Source organism: Nicotiana tomentosiformis, chromosome 10 (assembly GCF_000390325.3).
Source record: "Nicotiana tomentosiformis chromosome 10, ASM39032v3, whole genome shotgun sequence".
NCBI classification, from domain to species: domain Eukaryota; kingdom Viridiplantae; phylum Streptophyta; class Magnoliopsida; order Solanales; family Solanaceae; genus Nicotiana; species Nicotiana tomentosiformis.
The window spans coordinates 29387803-29409222 of record NC_090821.1 but is presented as its reverse complement, the minus strand read 5'-3'; the positions used below and the strand labels follow the sequence as shown (position 1 = coordinate 29409222).

The 21420-nt window shown below is 41.0% G+C and overlaps 2 protein-coding genes across 2 annotated transcripts; both read left to right on the top strand.

Moving 5' to 3' along the window:
• Positions 1 to 1026: 1026 nt before the first annotated feature.
• LOC138899937 (uncharacterized) lies at positions 1027 to 1542 on the top strand. The gene is made up of 2 exons (XM_070186638.1): positions 1027 to 1134; positions 1318 to 1542. Exons 1-2 carry the CDS (start codon positions 1027 to 1029, stop codon positions 1540 to 1542), a joined length of 333 nt encoding a protein of 110 aa, XP_070042739.1.
• A 14327-nt stretch (positions 1543 to 15869) lies between these two features.
• On the top strand, positions 15870 to 16448 carry LOC138899936 (uncharacterized). The gene has a single exon (XM_070186637.1). The coding sequence runs from the start codon at positions 15870 to 15872 to the stop codon at positions 16446 to 16448; it is 579 nt and encodes a 192-aa protein (XP_070042738.1).
• The last annotated feature ends 4972 nt before the right edge of the window (positions 16449 to 21420 follow it).

Here is a 21420-nt window from a genome sequence, read left to right as displayed (position 1 = left end):
GTATATCAAAGGCCGTTGGCCAAGGAGGTTCATTGGTTGGCTAGTTTGGGAGTTCATCTTGCGGACTCTAGTGAAGGAGGGGTGCTCGTACAAAATAGGGATGAATCATCGCTTGTTGTGGAAGTCAAGGAGAAGCAATACGATGATCCATTGTTGGTACAATTGAAGGAGCGGATTCATAATCATAATACTATGGCTTTTTCTCTTGGTATGGATGATGGTACGCTAAGGTACCAAGGGCGTTTATGTGTTCCAAATGTATATGGTCTTCGAGAAAGAATCATGACCGAGGCTTACAATGCTAGGTATTCCGTGCACCCGGGCTCTACAAAGATGTACCATGACCTTAAGGAAGTCTACAAGTGGAATGATATGAAGAGGAATGTAGCAGACTTTGTGGCAAGATGTCTAAATTGCCAGCAGGTGAAGGTAGAACACCAAAGGCCCGGTGAATTGGCACAAAACATAGAAATTCCAATGTGGAATTGGGACACGAACAATAAGGACTTTGGGGTAGGACTACCTCGCACTCCTCGCAAGTTCGACTTGATTTGGGTGATTGTGGATCGACTCACAAAATCAGCTTACTTCTTACCTGTTAAGGCTACTGACATAGCGGAACAGTATGCTCAGTTGTATATCAAGGAAATTGTCAGGTTGCATGGCACTCCAGTTTCCATTATCTCAGATCGAGGGGCAAAGTTCACGGCTAATTTTTGGAAGAAATTTCAGCAAGGTTTGGGTATTCATGTGAATTTTAGTACAGCCTTTCATCCACAGACCGATGGGCAGGCAGAGCAGACCATTCAGACGCTCGAGGATATGTTGCGTGCTTGTGTTCTTGACTTCAAGGGTAGGTGGGATAATCATTTGCCACTCATAGAATTTGCCTACAATAATAGTTATTATGCTAGCATCCAGATGTCACCGTTCGAGGCTTTATATGGTATGAGATGTAGATCTCCCATTGGATGGTTTGAGAATATGGAAGCAGAGTTGATAGGGCTAGACCCCGTGCATTAGGCTATGGAGAAGGTTAAGATCATTGCAGAACGGTTGAAAACTACTCAGAACCATCAGAAGTCCTATTCGGTTGTACGTTATAGGGATTTGGAGTTCAAAGAGGATGATTGGGTATTCTTGAAGGTTTCCCCCATGAAGGGTATAATGTGGTTTGGTAAGAAAGGGAAGTTGAGTCCGAGGTATATCGGACTGTACAGAATCATTCAGAGGATTGGTCGGGTGACTTACAAGCTTGAACTAACTCCAGAGATGTCTTTAGTGCACCTGGTGTTTCATGTATCCATGTTGAAGTAGGTGGTTGGAGACTCGTCGCTTCTTGTTCCAGTTGAGACTATTGAGGTTAATGAGGAATTGACTTATAAAGAAATCCCAGTTGTCATTCTTTATAGGCAAGTCCGTAAGCTGAGAAATAAAGAAATTGCCTTCGTGAAAGTGTTATGGAAAAACCAACAGGTCGAAGAGACCACCTGGGAGGCCGAGGAAGAAATGAAGAAGAAGTACCCTCATTTGTTTGAATAACTATGTATTTATGAAGTTGTGTTCTATGAAAATGTTAAGATTTTACCTTCTATGAATTATGTTTCACTTGTATAGTTGATGTTAAGGGTGTTCCTTTTTAGTAATATATTGCTCATGAGGCCACAGTTGGTGTCGTTTTCATGTTATATTGCATCGTTGGATTATGTATATGTTGTTAGGTTTGGTTTCTGGGGTTCTCTGACAGGTGGATAGGCCCAGTTATAGGTGAAACTCTGTCGAAACTTTTAGAGATTTGGGGAGTTAGTCAAAAATTTGGAACTACTGGTGTATGAAGTAATAGTTGAGCCACATTGGATGCTAATGGAAGATTTTGACCCTTATTCGAGGAGGAATGATCTTAAGTAGGAGAGGATGTAAGGCCCCATAAAAATTTCACCTAGAACCCGGGGTTTCATTGCACCAAGGTAGAGTAATGTTATTGAGGGTTGTAGAAATGTGAGTAGCGGTACGGACTTTTTGGGTTGAACAGTGCGTTGGGGAGTTGAAGAAAAATTATTGCAGAACAGGGCATTTCTGCAGTCAATTATGCAGCCGCAGAATTACTTTGCGGACCGCAGATCTGCCGCAGAGTGAAGCAGAGAAATGGCCAATTTTGAAGGTTGTTTTGCGGTCCATTATGTGGCCGCATAACCTTTTTGCGGGCCGCACAATCCATCGCAGATCTAGCATGAGAAAACTTCGGAAGGAGGTTCTGCGGTCCATTATGCAATCGTAGAACTGATCTGCAAAACACATATCTGTTGCGGACCTGTCCAGTCCTACCTAGTTTTTGGGACCCCTTCTGCGGTCCCCTTTGTCGGCCGCATACTTGTTTTGCGGTCCGGTCTGCGACTGCAGAACCGGCTTCGTAGAGTTTAAGTTTTGAAAATTTTCACCCGATCCCATTTTTATAAAATTAACTTGGGGTTTGTTTTGGCTAGTTCTAATTGATATTTTAGAGAAAGGAAAGTGATCTAGAGTAAGAGGGGGAATTCCTAAGCAAAATGTTCATCAATCCTTGCTCAAGCCTTGGAGAATTAACAAGAAAAAGGCACAATGTCTTCATCCAAGAGGTAAGGTTCCATGCCCTAGTCTTCAATTTCGGGTTTGGGGTAGAAGATGGGTAAGGGGGAGTGTGATTCTTAAGTATGGGGGTGTTATCTATGCATGTACCAACAAAGTTGTGGGAAGGTTGTTGAGCTCAAAAGGGTAGATATTGGGTTGTGGGATGAAGGAATCTACCATAGGTGACCTTGAAATCATAATACCCACCTAGTGTTTGATAAAATTCTCAAATGAGCTAAAACCCCGAGTATCTTCCTAATTATAGTCCAATTTTATTATGTTTCTAAATAGATTGAGGTTGCTAGAATTAACGGTCCATTGTAGTACTAAAGGGAGCTCAAAGCAAGGTATGTTGGCTAAACTCCTCTTGTAGAATCGAATCCTTGATGTCCTCGTAAATTATAAATATGATTTGCTCAAGCTCTTATATCTCATGTTCCGAGTTATTCCTTATAAATTTGACTATTCCGAATGAACACTGTGTCAAAAGATATATGTTCAAAATATATTCTATATGCTTTTATCATATTTGTTATCCTTCGAGATTGTATTCAAATGTGACCACGTGTCGAAGTATTATGAATTTAGTTATGTCTAAATTGCTAGTTTGTATTCCAAATTGTGGAAGAAAGCTCAATATGACTAAGACTCTTATTTGCTCATATGTATATTAAAAGTCTTGATTAGAGATGCTTTATTGTTGATAATCCATGATGATGTTTGAAAATAAAAGGGGTGAACATGAAATATGAAATACGGCCGACGTGCCAATATTCATTGTTGGCATCTGTCTGCAATATTTTCTGTGCAATAATTTGTCACTGTGGGACACCTCTTTTATTTTTCTAACTGCATCACTTTGCTCCTTTCCCCATGGATGGGCATTCTTCTTCAACAGTTTTGTGAGAGGAGAAATATATGTGGAAACAATAGGAATAAAAACTCTCACATAATTTATTATTCCCAAAAACTACTGGATTTGCTTCGACGTGAAACCAGTATCGTCAAACTTGAGGAGTTCCAAAGAAATATGAGGACATGGAGTGTATTCTCCATGGGAATTATGCATACCCAAAAACTCAATTTTATTTTTTGCAAAAACCATTTTTTTAAGCTTTTTATCTTTTTAAGCAAAACTATTTTTTTGGCTTAAAGCATGATGCCAATTTTTTGTATTAAAGATGCAAAATGATTGAGAAAACTAATGTGCTCCTCCCAAGTATCACTAAATAGTAAAATATCATCAATATAAACAAGCTATGTGTGGAGGATGGGTTTAAATATTTTAATCATGGCCTTTTAAAACAAAGATGGAGCAGTTTTTAAACCGAAAGGCATGACTTTCCACTTAAAATGAGGATCGGAAATGCAAAAACCAGTTTTTCTCTATCATCCGGGTGGATTCCCAACTGCCAAAAGCCTGATTTGAGATCAAACTTAGAAAAATATTTTGCCTTGGCAAGTTGGAAGAAAAGGGTGTGCTTATTCGGATGGGAAACTTGCCATCCAAAAGAAAATGATTGAGTAGTTGGTAATTAATTACCAATTTCAATTTACCTCTTGTTTTCTCGGATCTTTTGTTGATAGAAAATGCTCCAGATGCCCATTGTGAATTTGATGGCTCGATGAGAACAAAATTCACTAGCTCTTGGCACTCTATTTTTGCATGCTGAAGGTGGTCGGGATTCATACCAGAGTGACTTGCCTTTGTAGGATTGATATTGTCATTTTTCTTGAAAGGCAACTTAATGAAGAACTCTTCATTTTTTCATAAAGGATTGTCATATTTGGTTAAGAATTCAGTATGAGATTCTACATATGAGTGTTGTGTGATTTGTGTTTCAATTTACCTTAATTGATCTTCTTCTATGAGCTGGAACAATCTCGGAACTGCACAATATGGCTTGAATTATTTTTTTCAATGTTGTCCCATTTGCTTTGATCTGGATTTGTCCTGCAAACCCCTGTAAATGTCAAAACCAATAATCAAATCTTTACCTGGGACATCTGACCCAACCAATTTGGTTATGTACTTCAATCCTAGGAAGAATTCGATAGTGATCGGGTGCTTGGTAATGACAGTTGTGGTCAGAATTACATTTCAGGCTGTGTTGAAATTCTTGAAGTACGGTACCCAATACTCCTTTGGAAAAACCGCAGGATTAATGAGCGAGGACGTTGCTCTGGTGTCAAAGAAAGCTATGACACGTGTTGGTTTGTCCCACTTGGATGCATAGACCTTGATTTCTGCCTGCGAGATCACCGTGATGCTGTGGATCTACTCTTTCACCTTTGAATTTGGTTCTGAAATTTAGTAATGATCATCACCATATTCCTCATACACATCCAGGGAAAAAAGAGTCTCTTCTGTGGGCTCATCTTTAAGTGAGAAAATCGATTCAAGGTCGTCATCCTTATTTAAATGAGCGTTTGTGTAATCAGCAATTTTAGAGAGAAGTTTAATAGACTGCTTGGACTGCGGGCAGTTCCTCGCAAAATGTCCTATTTTATTAAAAATAAAACAGGCACTATTTCTCCTTGCATTGTGTGGCCTTCTCCTTTCTAAAGTATTTTGTTTTCCTTCTAAACCTAGACCTGTCGCCTGAGAATTTTGGCAACCTGAACCTTTTGAAATTCTTCCTTGTCGCCTGGCATGAGCAATCCTTTTTTCTTGGAATTAAATCTGACATACGGCAAGCTCTATTTAGTGATGGATCATTCTTCATTATCTGATTCAGAGCAGATCGTTTTGCACAGATATCATCAAGAGCATAACAATGGCTTGCCTAATGTAACCAATATTAGGAGCAGTTATTGACTGGTATTAATCTTCTTTGATGGTCATGGTTTGACTAGCCAACATGATTGGTAGGGATGAAACAAATTCTTGTTTTAGATTGATATCCCCACCCAGCTCAAAAAATGATTTTTGCCATTTTCTGAAAATATTTGTCAATGATATCTCTATCCAAGGACTGACACTTTATTTCAAAAAGTTGTCTTCGAAGTTTTTCATGCCTTTTACTAGATGTTGCAAGGATTTCTCTCCTTGATACTAGGTATCTTGAATACCAACATGCTAATCTTCGCACAAACTGAAGTTATTCTAAATGCAGGAACAACATTTGTGACTATGTTCCTGAATTTCAATATGTCTCAATATGAACCATATCTCACAGAGGTATTGAAGATTCAAGTCCAGATCATAGAAGCCCCGCTTGCCAAGGATTCCATTCAAGCAACTCTTCACTATCAGATTACATGGAGACTTCAGAATCATGACATGGATCTCTCTCTCACAGGTGATGGTAATGCTTTGCTTATCAATGTTGATGCCACAAAAAGAATTTACCCAATGCACCCTGATCCCTAGACAAAGTTCAAAAGAACTTGTAAAAATTCTTCCAGATTCATGGGTGACAAATTATGAAAAATTGAGAGAGCCCCCAGAACCCCTAACATCCACTGAGTCAACCATTGTGAGAAAAAATGATCAAAGTGTCTTGATTAGTATTGACCACTCTCACCTTAAAAAGCCAAAGAGGACTACCTTTTCTTTCCATATGATACAACCCAAGTACCACTCTCCCTATGGATATGATCCAGACTATTTCTCTGAACGGATAGATAGAATAATGTCCAACCATGACTGGACTGTGCACTTTGACATCAAAGCTAAAAATGTGTGGTGGTTCAAGGATCCTTTCACATGTTATTGCCCATGGGATATTGAACAACACTATCATTCCACTTTCAAGGAGATTTTTGCAGTGAAAAAGGGGATTAAAAAGTTCAATTGTTTCCTAATTCACTCAGAGTTTCTTATTGAGATGGATATGAAAGCTTTTCGCATGATGCTCTAGCTGAATCCAAAGATCATTCCGAGTTGGCAAATTCTCATAAGGGCTCAGTGGTTCTCTCCCTACGAGTTTTAGGTCAATCACTTGAAAGAAAAAGATAATTTTCTTGCTAATTTCCTTTTAAGGCCAGGTGAATGTTCAAAAAGGTTTCAAAAATAAAAGCACAAGAAGAAGAATAAATCAGCAGTTCAAATTATTATGTTCTCACATGTGCCACGACCAGGTTCTTCATCATTACATCATCTGTCGGAGTTATTTTATTTTTCGGATCCTCTTGATCCGTCCATCCTATTAGGGCAGAGGGTATTTTATGAACTCCAGGTTTTTTAAAACTATGGAGGTTCCATACTAGCACTTTTTGGTGTTAATCCGGAATATCTATTTTGCCAGATGTTCATACCGCGTGCCAAGAATTTTTCACAGGAGCTCTTATAGTTCTTTTGGTATCTTTGTCATCAATACAACATTCTCATGGAATTCAACTGCCATGATTTCTGAGACTTTGACAATCTAGATCCTTTCCTAAAAATATTTTTGTTGTCGTTCAATCCTCAAAATTATTGGTTTCATCATTTTCATTCTCGTGGAGTCAAAATATTCATGTTCCACATGCCATTCAGTATGATCAAAAGAACTATCAAGGTAATGCATATGGTATCCTTTTGGTTTCATTATCCAATCACAATTCTAGCAATGGAAAAGGAGTACGCCGAAGCTCATAGGCTCATTTTTCAGAAAAATAAGTACCTTCCGGAGGAAATATGGCCAGGAGAGGAAGGAAGTTGAAATTATTCTTCCACTCACCCCTATTGTCAAATTTTTAAGGCAACACTTAAGGAATAAAGGGAAATTGTCGAAGATTCACCAAACCCCTATGACATTGATCGAGCAGAAATTGCGAAGATCAATTTAAATGGGGATACAGGTACTTCGTCGTAGAAGAAGAAAAGTAAAAGAGCAGGAATTATAGAGGAAGATCATCCGCACAGAAAGAGATAATTCACAAGAGCTGAAAAGCGAAGACTAGAAGGGTTAAAGATAAGCATACTGTGTAATCACGAGCCAAGAAATAATTTGCATAAGTCTTCTAAACTATTTTAGCCAACTACCCTTCCATAATTCCCATTTTCCCTAAAAATAAAAATCTGCACAAGTGTCTTAAACCATTTTCACCTCTTAAGTACCCATTTGAAAAAATAAAAGTACGCACACCTTCTTTTCCCTTTTCACCACTCTACCCTACAAGAAATTACCATGGAAAAAAAATCTTGCTCAACTACTAGAGCAATCTTCCTCAACTACTAGTGCAATCTTTGTCAACTACTAGAGTATTTCGAGGCTCAGCATCAAGAAAACTCATAAACTCGTTCCCGGCCTTAGCTCCAATCATTTGATCAATGTTTGGGAATGGAAAAGAGTCTTTGGGGCACGCCTTATTCAAATATTTATAGTTTACGCACATCTTGAATTTGTTATTCTTCTTAGGCAGTACTACTATGATAGCTAGTCAATCCGGGTACTTTACCTCTCGAATTGAATTGATGTTAAGTAATCGGGTTACCTCTTCCTTAACAAACCTGTTTCTGACCTCTACTATCGGTAGTTGCTTCTGCCTTACTAAAGGCAAGTTTGGATCCAGACTCAGCTTGTGGACCGCCATCTCCAATCAAATACATGTCATATCTGAATGCGACCAAGCAAAGCAATCAACTTTAGATTTAAGAAAATCTATAAGTTTTAACCTTAGTTCGGGACTCAACCCTGTTCCTAAATAGAATTTCCTTTCCAAAAATTCTTCGAACAAAGCAACTTGCTCGATATCTTCAGCGGTTGACTTGGTTGCATCCGTCTCCTTTGGTACCTGAAAATACCTCGGCACCTGATATAATTCTGATGACTCCTCATCTTTATCATCTTCAATTGGAAAGGGAGAAGGCACCGGTTCCTGTAATAACTATTTGCTGGTTTCTTTTCCATTGATGCTGGAAATGGTCACTGCATTCATCTGCCTTGCAGTTGGTTGATCACCTTTGATCTTCTTGATCCCTTCTAGTGTCAGAAACTTCAACAGTTGATGGTAGGTTGAAGGCACGGCCTTCATTTCATGTATCCACGGCCTCCCGAGGATTACATTATAACACATATCACCATATACCACTTCGAACAGGGTAATCTTCATTGCACCTTTGACATGGGTGACAACAGAATTTTTTCTCGGGTTGTCACACTTATTAGATTGAAGCCAGCTAGGAGCTTTATCTCCGTAATTATGATTCCGATTAACTTCGCTTGCTCCAGGACTCTCCATTGCATGATATTGGTGGAACTTCTTGGATCAGCCAAAACACGCTTAGTTTTGAAATCTAAAATATTAAGAGAAATTACAAGAGCATCATTGTGCGGTAGAAAAAGTCCATCAGCATCTTCCTCCGTGAAGATGACGTCATCTTTTGAGACTTCTCAGATGCTCTTGCCATGAGTAAACGATATCATCATCTTCTTTGCTGCAAAAAATGTAACCCTATTGACTTTATTTCCTTCGAAGATTATGTTGATTGTCATCCGGGGTGGCCCTGCTACCGGTTTTGATGGTCTACATTATGCAATTTCTCCCATAGTTGTTCTTGGCGCGGTCTCTTAAGAACTCTCTAAGGTTTTCATTCTTCAGCAACATTGCCACTTCTTCTCAAAGATGTCGGCAGTCCCAAGTCCTATAGCCATGAGTCCCATGGAATTCACACCATAGATTAGGATCTCTTTGGCTAGGATCCGAAAGGATTGGTTGCGGGAACCTAGCTTCTTTAATATTCCTCATTGTCGACACCATTCATCCAAAATGGTGAGCATCCTTGTCAAACTTCTATGGCCTACCAAATAACAGATGACATGCATCTATGTCTACCACATTGCAGTACACTTCATCTTTGTACTTCCCAATTGAGAAAGAAACTCTGCATCTTTCTGTTACTTGGATATTTCCTACTGTTTTGATCCATCCAATGTTGTAAGGATTTTGATGTTTCTCCACTGGTAATTGTAGCATCTATACTCTCTCCAGTGATATTCTTTTTACTACCACCATCAATTATCAAGTCACAAATATTGTCGTTGATTGTACACCTGGTGTGAAAGAGTAAGTGGCGCTGAGTCATCTCTTCCTTCTTTGGGACTAGTATCATCTTTAAAACTACATATATATGTCTTTCATCAAAATCCTTGCCATCATTATCACCATCATGCCCACATATCAATTCATCACCCTCTTCACCATCTTCTATGTGTTATCCCCGCTCAATTATGTTGATTTCCTTCCTCTGTGGACAATCACTAGAGTTATGCCCAGTTTGATGACAACTGTAGCACTTTCTAGTAGTTGGTCTAGCATATGGATTCACATGTGTTTGCTTGTGTGCTCCATTCACTGGTCTTTTCCCAACAGCTCTATCATTAGCAAATGTTTTCTGCTTGTTTCTGGGAATTATAGGTGGGTGCATCCTAGTCAACAGTCGTTGGTGCAAAAGAAAAGCAATTCTTCCTGCTCCAATCTCCCTTCTTCTCTTGCATCATCATCTCTGCCTTTAATGCCATATTTCGTGCTTCGGCAACATTTGCCAACATCTATACACCAATCTTTTCCTGGATTGCAAGATTTAATCCATTGATATATCTAGCTACTTGTTGGCTATTAAACTCCATCAGATTGTTGCGTTCAGCCAGCCTCATTAATTTAGTAGTATAATCATACACAGATCTGTCACTTTGGCTGCACCATTGATATTGTAGAAAGAAATATTGCTCATAATCTGGGGACAAAAATCGACCCTTGAGCAGTTTCTAAATTTGATACCAAGTACGAACTTGACCCTTTCCTTCATGACGTCTTGTGTCATGTAGACGTTCCCACTAGGAAAATGTTGTACCCTTTAACCTGTAGGCTACTAGTTTGACCCTATGCTCCTCGGGAATCTCCATATAGTCAAAGAATCTATCCACTTCTGCAATCCAATCCATAAACCCCTTAATATTCAGATTGCCATCAAAAGTAGGAAGATCTACCTATAGGCGAAACTCCTCATCCCGAGGAAATCGTTGTGCATCTTGACATTGCTGATTTCCTCTACCCCTGTTGAACAAATAAATATCTTCTTCTTCATCCTCCGTGTCTTCTAAAATGGCTTGTCGTTGACGCGGACGAACATTGTCACATTCTTCAACATGTGATGCTTGGGCAAATTCCCCAGCTTCACCCCTTGGCCTCGTGCTTGTATTAAGAAAATCTATACGTAGATTCATTTCTTCTAATACACGATCAAGATATTCCCGCTGCACGCGAAACTCTTCTTGAAAGGTCAAGGAAGTAGCAGTAATAGTAGTTACTTGATTTCCTTGATCATCTCCTCCTATATAATTGTAAAGGGATCTTTTAGTTGCTCTGTCAACCATAGGAAAAGCGAAGGTTAGAAGGGTTAAAGACAAGCATAATGCATAATCATGAGCCAAAAAATAATTTGCATAAGGCTTCTAAACCTTTTTAGCCAACTACCCTTTCATAATTCCCCTTTTCCCTAAAAATAAAAATTTACACAAATGTCTTAAACCATTTTCACCTCTTAAGTACCCATTTGAAAAAATAAAAGCATGCACACCTTCTTTTCCCTTTTCACCACTCTACCCCACAAGAACTTACCATGGAAAAGCAAAACAATCTGCACAAGTCTTTCACCTTTTAGTCACTTTAACCCACCAAAGGTTACCATAAAAATGTAAAAATGTATCAATAAAGTTGCCTACCCATGTCTTGCCATAAGTTCCCAAAGTTCTATGCCATGCAAGTATTATTCAAGGGCCCCTCATGTCATCAAAGAAAAGTCATTCATGTAAAGCCATAAAATTCCCCAAGTTATATGCCATGCAAATACTATTCAAGGGTCCCTCGTGTCATCAAATAAAAGTCATCCATGTCAAGACATAAATTTACCCAAACTCAATACCATAAAAATACTATTCACAGACCCATTTTGTCATCAATGAAAAGTCATGTCCAAACCAAAAACCAAAACCTAAGGCCATGCAATTTTTTTTTAGTTCATGATCACGCCTTTATGCTTTATCTATTAGCCAAATAAGTGTCTTACATTGTAAGACTTTTTATGTTTGTCGTACATGTTTTATGCCACTTGTATTATGTAAATAAATAAGAGTAGTATATGTACTAACTTTTCATCTACTATAAATAGGAGCCTTGGTAGTAGTTGGAGATCATCTTATGTCCAACCTATCTTATATACAACCTAGTTCTCTTATAAAAACTCTTCAACAACAACAACAACAAACCCAGTAGTTTTTCACAAGTGCGGTCTTGTAAAAACTCTTGTGTAATAAACTGTCTTCTTCTAGCTAAGTCTCTTATACTTTCTTCCTCTAAAATATGGGGATATGGCTGATTTATATTTGAGTGGAGAGTCTCAAAATACTTTAGTAGTTGAAGAAGATTTCTCTATTAGTTGAGGAAGATTACTCTAGTAGTTGAGGAAGTTTGCTTTAGTAGTTGAGAAAGATCGTTTTAGTAGTTGTTGCATTAGGAGTGCAAAAATTTTACGATTTCGCTGTTGGCGGCCTAGTTGTGGCGAGGGATGCCTTTTGTGAGCCTCCAGCACCCCCCTTGTAGGATGACTTTTGTCCAAATAATTCAACTACAGCTAAGGTGATCCAATCTCTACTGAGGTAATCCAATCCCAACAAAGGTAATCCAATCTCTATTCTAGTAATTCAATCTCTACTCTAGTATTTGTAACGATCCGGCCGGTCGTTTTGAGTGTATTAGCCCCGATCCCTTATTTATAATGTTTTCCGTATCTGTTTCTGCTTATGTGTCTTACCGGGAGGTCTTGTTTTTGGTTTCGGAGTGTTTTGTGACACTTAGTTCCTAAAACGAAAGCTTAAGTCTCAGGATTTTTACCGTAGTCAAAAGTGTATGAAGACGACTCTGGAATGAAGTTTTGTCGGTTTCATTAGCTTCGTTGGGTGATTTTGGACTTAGGAGCATGTCCGGACTGCGAATTTGAGGTCTGTAACTAATTTAGGCTTGAAATGGCGAAAGTTAATTTTTTTGGAAAGTTAAACTGGGGGGTGACTTTTTGATATCGGGGTTGGATTCTGATTATGGAAGTTGGAATAGGTCCGTAATGTTGAATATGACTTTTTTGAAAAATTTGAGGTCAATCGGACGTGGTTTGGTAGGTTTCGGTGTCGTTTGCGGAATTTGGAAATTTAGAAGTTCTTTAGGCTTGAATCCGGGTGTAATCACTATTTTGATGTTGTTTTGAGTGATTTGTAGGTTCGACTATGTTCGTATTGGGTTATATGACTTGTTGGCATGTTTGGTTGAGGTCCCGAGGACCTCGGGTGGATTCCGGGATTTAGGAGGTTGCCGACTTGGTTTGGATTTGAAAGGGGCAGCTAAAGTGTTGTTGTTGCTGGTGTAATCGCACCTGCGGAATGGGAACCGCAGGTGCGAGCTAGCAGAAGCGGGGATGGGACCGCAAAAGCAGCAATGGAAGAGTTGAGCAGAAGCCGCAGGTGCGAAGATTTTCCCGCACCGGCAATGGTTGCAAAAGCGGGCAGTTGGGCGCACGTGCGAGTTTTAGCCGCAGATGCGATGGGTTTCCGTAGCTGCGATAGGCGCAGATGAGACAGTGTGTCCGCAGATGCGTAAAATCTGGGCAGAAGGTTAAAAAAGCAAGGGTTCGCGATTTTAGTCTTATTTCACCATTTGAGACTCGGACTTAGGCGATTGTGGAGAAGATTTTCGAGGGGATTATTGATGTAAGCTTCTTGTACTCATTTTTTATCATAAATCTTGATTCCCTACTAATTTCCCCACCTAATTAGTAAGATTTTGAAGTGAAATTTGGGGGTTTAGGGCTTGAGAATTGGAGAGTAGATTTTGGAGATTTGGAGGACCAAATGATGTCAGATTTTGATGAATATAGTATGGTTAGACTCGGGAATGAATGGCCTTTTGGGTTTTGTGCCTTTTATCGGATTTCAAGACGTGGGCCCATAGGCCGGGTTTGAGCTGATTTCGGATTTTGGCTTATAATTTCGTGTTTTCATGTGGAATTGATTCTTTTAGCCTATATTAATTATATCGTACTGCTTGTGGCTAGATTCGGAGTGTTTGGAGATTGATTCGAGGGGCAAAGGCATTGCAGAGTAGGATTTTGCGCGGTTTGACTTAAGTAACAGTTTTAAATCTGGTCTTGAGGGTATGAAACCCCGAATTATTGGATTATGTGAGTATTTTTGGAGGTGACGCACATGCTAGGTGACGGGCATGTGGGCGTGCACCGTAGAAATTGGGACTAGGTCCATTCCATGAAATTGTAAAGTTGAATAACTTGTTGCTAGCTATATGCTCTCCCTGTGTTGTAGAAATTTGGCTGCAAATCATGTTAGAAGTCATGCTTAGGCTATGTGATGGTACTGTTAGGACCCGCAGAGGTCACGTACTTATTGAATTACTTGTTGATTGTTGTCTTGTACTCAGTCATAGTTTTACTTGCATATCATATCTCAGCCTCTTCTTGATTCTTGTTGATACACTATGTTATATTTGTTTGGGCCAATCTTCGTGATTTCCGAGAGCCCAAGAGATTAGAGAGGTTGATGACTGAGTGAGGCCGAGGGTGTGTCTATGTGGTATTGATACTGTGGCATGTGAGTTGTCCGTGCGTTTCCACATATTGATACTTTGGCATGTGAGTTGTCCGCGTAGCACGTGAGTTGTCCGTGCAGCACGTGAGTTGTCCGTGTTGTTCCATATATGGATATTATGGCACGTGAGTTGTTCGTGCGGCATGTGAGTTGTCCATGCGGCACGTGAGTTGTCCGTGCGGTTCCACATATTGATACTATAGCACGTGAGTTGTCCGTGCAGCACATGAGTTGTCCATGCAGCACGTGAGTTGTCCGTGTGGATATAGTGCGTGGGCTAAAAGGAGCCCCTCCGGAGTTTGTACTCCCCCAGTGAGCGCAAGTACCTATTGAGTGCGAGTACTGAGGGCTGATAGCCGAGTGATTGAGCTGTTGTGACGAGTTGAGTGATTGTTACCCTGAGAGGTTGTACTTGCTTTTTTATTTGTTGATGCACTTAGTTTCTATCTGTCATTGTCGTGGAATTTTTGAAAGATTCTATATCCGGATTTACCTGCACCGTAACTGTTTAAAACATATTTGATTTGAACTGCCGGATTTGAAAGTATGTCTATTCTTTGCTGGAATTATTGAAAATGAACTGTATTTGTATAGCTCTTCACTATCTTATCAGTTCCTTATTTATTTCTGTTACTTGCTGAGTTGGTTGTACTCATGCTACACCCTACACTTCATGTGCAGATCGAGGTGTGTTTGATCACGGAAGTCGTTGATTTCGTGCGCGATCGAGTACCGGAGACTACGAGGTAGCTGCCGGCATCCGCAGACTTTGTCTCTCCTTCTATGTTTTCTTTCTTTCCTGTATTGATACTTAAACACTATTTTTATTAGACTGGATATCTACATACTCATGACTTGGTGACACCCCGATGTTTGGGGCTATCTTTCCCCATTTTATTTTGAATTAAACTCCGGTTTTTGTAAATATTTATAGTATGAAAAAGCTTTGAATTATCCTTTTTATAAAATATTGAAGTATTTTGAAAGGTCGGCTTTCCTAGTACCATCGATAGGCGCCATCACGACAGGTTAGAGTGTTGGCTCGTGACAAGTTGGTATTAGAGCCTAGGATACATAGGTCTCACGAGTCATGAGTAGAGTCTTGCAGATCGGTACGGAGACATCTATACTTATCTTCGAGAGGCTGCAGAACCCTTAGCAAAAACTTCACATTCTTGAATTCTTGTCGTGCGAATCTGTTGATTCTGGTGACTAAATTTCTATTTTTCTAATTCTCTCACAGTTGGTGAGGACGCGTACTACAGGGCATGATGGACAGCCACTGGTACCAACAGTCAAGGCCGCGAGAGGCCGAGGTCGCGGTAAAGGCTGCGGTAGGAAAAGAGGTGCAGCTCGCACCGCAGCTAGGGAAGCACCTGCAGATCCGCCAGTTGCCCCAGTTCAGGAGCAGGCTCTAGTTGTGGATGAGCCTATGGGACCAGCTCAGACACCACACGTGCCCATTGTGATTCCAGGCCTTCAGGAGGCCTTAGCTCAGTTCTGACCGCGTGTACTAGTCTTGCTCAGGAGGTCTCTGTTCTAGCCGCAGCAGCCACTTCTCAAGCTGGGGGAGGTGCTCAGACTCCTACCACCCGCACACCAAAGCACGTGGTACAGGGATTCCAGACACCGGGGGCACCACCAGCCTAGCCGGTTGCCGCTGCTCAGGATTATGTTGTACCTGCTATGCTTGAGGATGAGCAGCATAGATTGGAGAGGTATGGGAGGCTCCAGCCTCCATCTTTCTGTGGTCTAGAGGGAGAGGATGCACAGGGTTTCTTGGACAGGTGTCAGAGAATACTCCGTATGGCGGCTATTCTGGAGACAGGTGGGGTCTCGTTCACTACCTTTCAGATCTCTGGGGCTGCATTCAGTTGGTGGGAGGCTTACGAGAGGCGTAAGCCGGTCAGCGCAGCACCCCTTACCTGGCAGCAGTTCTCCGTTCTCTGTCTAGAGAAGTTCATGTCTCAGTCCCGCAGAGAGGAGCTGCACAAACAGTTTGAGCAGCTTCGTCATGATGATATGTCCATGATGAAGTATGAGATGAAATTTTCAGAGTTGGTCTGTCATGCTATCTGGTTGGTTCCCACAGACAGGGAGAGGATCAGGAGGTTCATAGATGGCCTCACTTTTCAGCTGCGATTGCTTATGACTAGAGAGAGAGTGTCTGGTTTTACTTTTGATGATCTTGTCATTATTGCCCATCAGATTGATATGGTTCGCAGCCAGGAGCGGGTCGAGAGGGGAGGACAAGAGTCCTCGTAGCCAGGGTAGCTTCAGCGGTGTTCCTTCTAGGGGCAGTTCCACCATGGTAGGGGTTGTCCTTTCAGATATTCTTAAATGGCTCGCCCAGTTCACCGTGGTGCATCACCTGGCCATGGTTCACACAGCTATCAGCAAGGTCAATCTTCATTCAGTGCACTACCAGTGCAGAGTTCTCATTATGCCTCATCAGCACAGGTTCGAGTGAAGAGATTTTGGTCACATTAAGAGAGTTTGCCCTAGGTTATTGAGCGGCGCTCCACAGTAGAGTACTCGGCCGATGGCACCAGCACCAGCAGCTCCACCACCCGTCCAGCCAGCTCGAGGTGAGGCTCAGTTAGCTAGGGGTCACCCGAGAGGGCGAGGCCGATCAGGGGGTGGCCATGCCCGTTTCTGTGCTCTTCCTGCCAGACCAGATGACATTGCTTCAGATGCTGTGATTACAGGTATTGTCTCGGTTTTCCACAGAGATGCCTTTGTATTATTTGACCCTGGTTCCACTTATTCATATGTGTCTTCGTATTTCGCTCTTTTTCTAGATATGCCTCGTGAGTCTCTAGTTTCATCTGTTCATGTATCTACTCCGGTGGGCGATACTATTATTGTGGACTGTGTATATCATTCATGTGTGGTTACTATTGGGAGTCTGGAGACCATAGTAGATCTTTTGCTGCTTAGTATGGTCGATTTTGATGTGATATTGGGTATGGATTGGTTGTCTCCATGTCATGTTGTTCTAGATTGTCACGCGAAGACCGTGACGTTGGCGATGCCGGGGTTGCCGAGAGTTGAGTGGAGCAGTTCTATAGACTATGTTCCCAGTAGAATGATTTCATACTTGAAGGCTCAGTGGATGGTTGAGAAAGGTTGTCTATCTTATTTGGCTTTTGTGAGGGATATTAGTGCAGAGGTCCCTACTATTAACTCTGTCCCTGTGGTGCGAGATTTCCCGGATGTGTTTCATGCAGACTTGCCGGGCATGCCACCCAACAGGGATATTAATTTCGGTATTGATTTGGTGCCGGGCACTCAGCCCATTTCTATTCCACCGTATCATATGGCACCGGCAGAGTTGAAGGAGTTAAAGGAACAGCTTCAGAAACTCCTTGATAAGGGGTTTATTCAGCCTAGCGTGTCACCTTGGGGTGAACCGGTTCTATTTGTAAAGAAGAAGGATGGTACTATGAGGATGTGCATTAATTACAGGCAGTTGAACAAGGTCAGAGTCAAGAACAAGTATCCTTTGCCACGTATTAATGATCTATTTGACCAGCTTCAGGGAGCGAGGGTGTTCTCCAAGATTGATTTGAGGTCAAGGTATTACCAGCTTAAGATTCGGGAATCAGATATTCTTAAGACAGCTTTTTGAACCAGATATGGCCATTATGAGTTCCTTGTGATGTATTTTGGGCTTACCAACGCCCCAGCAATGTTCATGCATTTGATGAACAGTTTGTTTCAGCCTTATCTTGACTCGTTCATTATTGTATTCATTGATGACATCCTGGTGTACTTTCTTAGCCAGGAGGAACATGCTCAGCATCTGAGGATTGTGTTACCGCGATTAAGGGAGGAGAAACTTTATGCAAACTTCTCCAAGTGTGAGTTTTGGCTCGGTTCAGTGGCGTTCTTGGGACACTTGGTCTCCAATGAGGGTATTCAGGTAGACCCGAAGAAGATAGAGGCGGTTCAGAGTTGGCCCAGACTGTCCTTAGCCACGGAGATTCGGAGTTTTCTCGGTTTGGCTGGTTATTACTGCCGTTTTGTGGTGGGCTTCTCATCTATTGCATCGCCCTTGACTAAATTGACCCAAAAGGGTGCTCCTTTCAGGTGGTCGGAAGAGTGTGAGGAGAGCTTTCAGAAGCTCAAGAATGCTTTGACCACGGCTCTAACTCTAGTTCTGCCATCAGCTTCTGGTTCATACACAGTGTATTGTGATGCCTCGTGGATCAGTATTGGGTGTGTTCTGATGTAGGAGGGTAGAGTGATTGCTTATGCTGTTGAAGCCTCATGAGAAGAATTATCTTGTCCACGACCTTGAGTTAGCAGCTATTGTTCACGCCTTGAAGATTTGGCGGCACTATTTGTACGAGGTCCATTGTGAGATTTACACTAATCATTGGAGTTTGCAGCATCTGTTCAAATAGAAGGATCTTAACTTGCGTCAGCGGATGTGGTTGGAGCTTCTTAAGAACTATGATATCACCATTTTATACCATCCCGGGAAGGCCAATGTGGTGGCCGATGCCTTGAGTCGCCGGGCGGAGAGTTTAGGGAGCTTAGCATATCTTCCAGCAGCAGAGAGGCCATTGGCATTGGATGTCCAGGCCTTAGCCAGCCAGTTTGTTAGATTGGATGTTTCTTAGCCGAGTCAAGTATTGGCTTGTGTGGTCACTCGGTCTTCTCTTTATAAGCATATGAGGGAGCATCAGTATGATGACCCCATCTACTTGTCCTTAAGGACACAGTCCAGCACGGTGATGCTAAGGAAATCACTATTGGCGATGATGGTGCATTGAGGATGCAGGGAAGGCTATGTGTGCCCAATGTAGATGGTTTGCGTGAGCTGATTCTTCAGGAGGCTCACAGTTCACGGTATTTTATTCATTCGGGTTCCGCGAAGATGTATCAGGACTTGAGACAGCATTACTGGTGGAGGAGAATGAAGAAGGACATAGTGGAGTATGTAGCTCGGTGCCTAAATTGCCAGCAAGTGAAGTATGAGCATCACCGACCAGGTGGGTTGCTTTAGAAGTCAGAGATTCCGGAGTGGAAATGGGAGCGGATCACTATGGATTTCATTGTTGGGCTTCCACGGACTTAGCGGAAGTTTGATGCAGTTTGGGTGATTGTGGACCGGCTAACCAAGTCAGCTAATTTTATACATGTGATGACTACCTATTCTTCCGAGCAGCTGGCTCGAGTATATATCCCGGAATCGTCAAGCTTCATGGCGTACCGATATCTATCATTTCTGACTGGGGTACGCAGTTTATTTCATGATTAAAAGTAGTACCAGGATAACTTATACCTGTCAGAGGGTAGAGTAGTAGTCCCAAGATAAGTTATCCAAGGATAAAGCAGTAAAATTGACAATCCCAGGATTAATACAACATACTAAAAAGTTAACAGGAAATAATACCAGGATAACTAATTCCAGTATAACTAATCCAAACATAACTTGTCTTCAAACCAAACGATCCCTTAGTTTCCTGTTAGAAGATACGATTGCAAGCACTAAAGAGAGACCATATCCAATGCTAGTAGAGATTAAAACCACTCATCTCTTGATATCGTAGGTTCTAGTGAAGCTACTGAAGAGCAGAGATATGTTGAGATGGAAGACATGTATGTGGGGGAATTACTGGTGGGTCAAAAACCCTATGAAGAAAGTGGAGCTTTGCATAACCATCAAGTGGAGACAGAAAATTGAATAATTATTTTTACTGAGCAAATGAAGAAGGTTTTTCCTTTAGATATTCAAATTCAAAAGGCAGAGTTGGAGGCATCTCTGTGGGTTCATCTGAATGTATTAAAACACAGTAACAAGTTTGGGGTTGATTTCCAACGGTGCAAATCAGATGCTTTATTCGTGTTTATGACGATTGATGGAAGAAGAAAGGGAAAAAGGGTGGTGACTACATCTAAGCTCTCCTCTCCTAAACCGAGGGGACTAAAGGAACTAGACGAGCTGATTTTTATGTTGTACAAGGATAGAGATTTAGTTTGCAGTTATGTAGGGTTGATCAATGAAGCTAAACACTATCTCTTGAAATGTGAGGGGATTGAATATTAGGGAGAAGAGAAGAACTGTTAACTCACTCATTTTCAAATGGAAAGTTGATGTAATAGTTCTTCAGGAGACTAAACTATAAGGTGATTTGAGTAACTATTTAACTCTACTCTGGGGCAATAGATGGGTGGATTATGTATGTCTAGAATCAAGTGGTATGAGAGGGGGTATTCTCATTATGTGGAATAGAAGGACGGTTGAAGGAGAACTGGTGTGTACCGGGGGTAATCAATTATTTGCAAGTTAATTGTAATTGTTCATAACTTCTCATAGTTTCTTACAGGGGTATATGGGTCGAATTGCGATACAGAAGAAAACTATGATGGGAGTTAGCAGGGGTCAGAGGCATTTGTAATGGGCCATGGGCGGTATGTGACAATTTCAACATTACCAGATATTCTGATGAAAGGAGTAATAATCACAGACATTCAAGAGCCATGACAGAATTTTCAGAGATCATTAATGAATTGGAATTGGTTGATCCTTCTTTAACTTGGAAAATTTCATATGGAATATGGGGAATAATCAACGGGTTACCTCTAGAATTGGTAGATTTTTTTTCTACTGACTGGGATGAGAAATTCATCAAGATTAAGTGGTTCAAGTTGGCCAAAAATTATTTCTGACCACTACCTTATTTAGTTATAATATGGAGATTGGGTTAACAAAAAATCTGACTTCAAATTTGAGAATTTGTGGTTGGAGATTGATGGTTTCAAGGAAATGGTTAAAGGCTAGTGGGACTCTTTCACGACTCGCAGACCTTATTTCATCTTTGCTACTAAGTTGAAGCTGCTTAAATTAAGCTTAAGGAATGGCTTAGTTATGGAAGTCTTGAAAAGAAAAGAGTGAAATCCTAAATCAAGTAGCTAATTTGGATAGGATACAAGAGCAAAGAAGCCTCACTGATGATGAATTTCTCTTAAAGGCAAATTTATCAATAAAGTTTGAAGAAATAGCAGTGTGAGAAAGCACGAGAAAAAATATATTATTGATGTATTAACTATATTACAATGAGCCCTATTATAAGTAGACATAAACTACTCCTATTACATATAGGACTAGGACTAATTTCATATACTTGCATAACTATCTAACACTCCCCCTCAAGTTGGTGCACACAAATCATATGTACCGAGCTTGTTACAGATGTAACTAATACGAGGCCCAGTGAGGGACTTT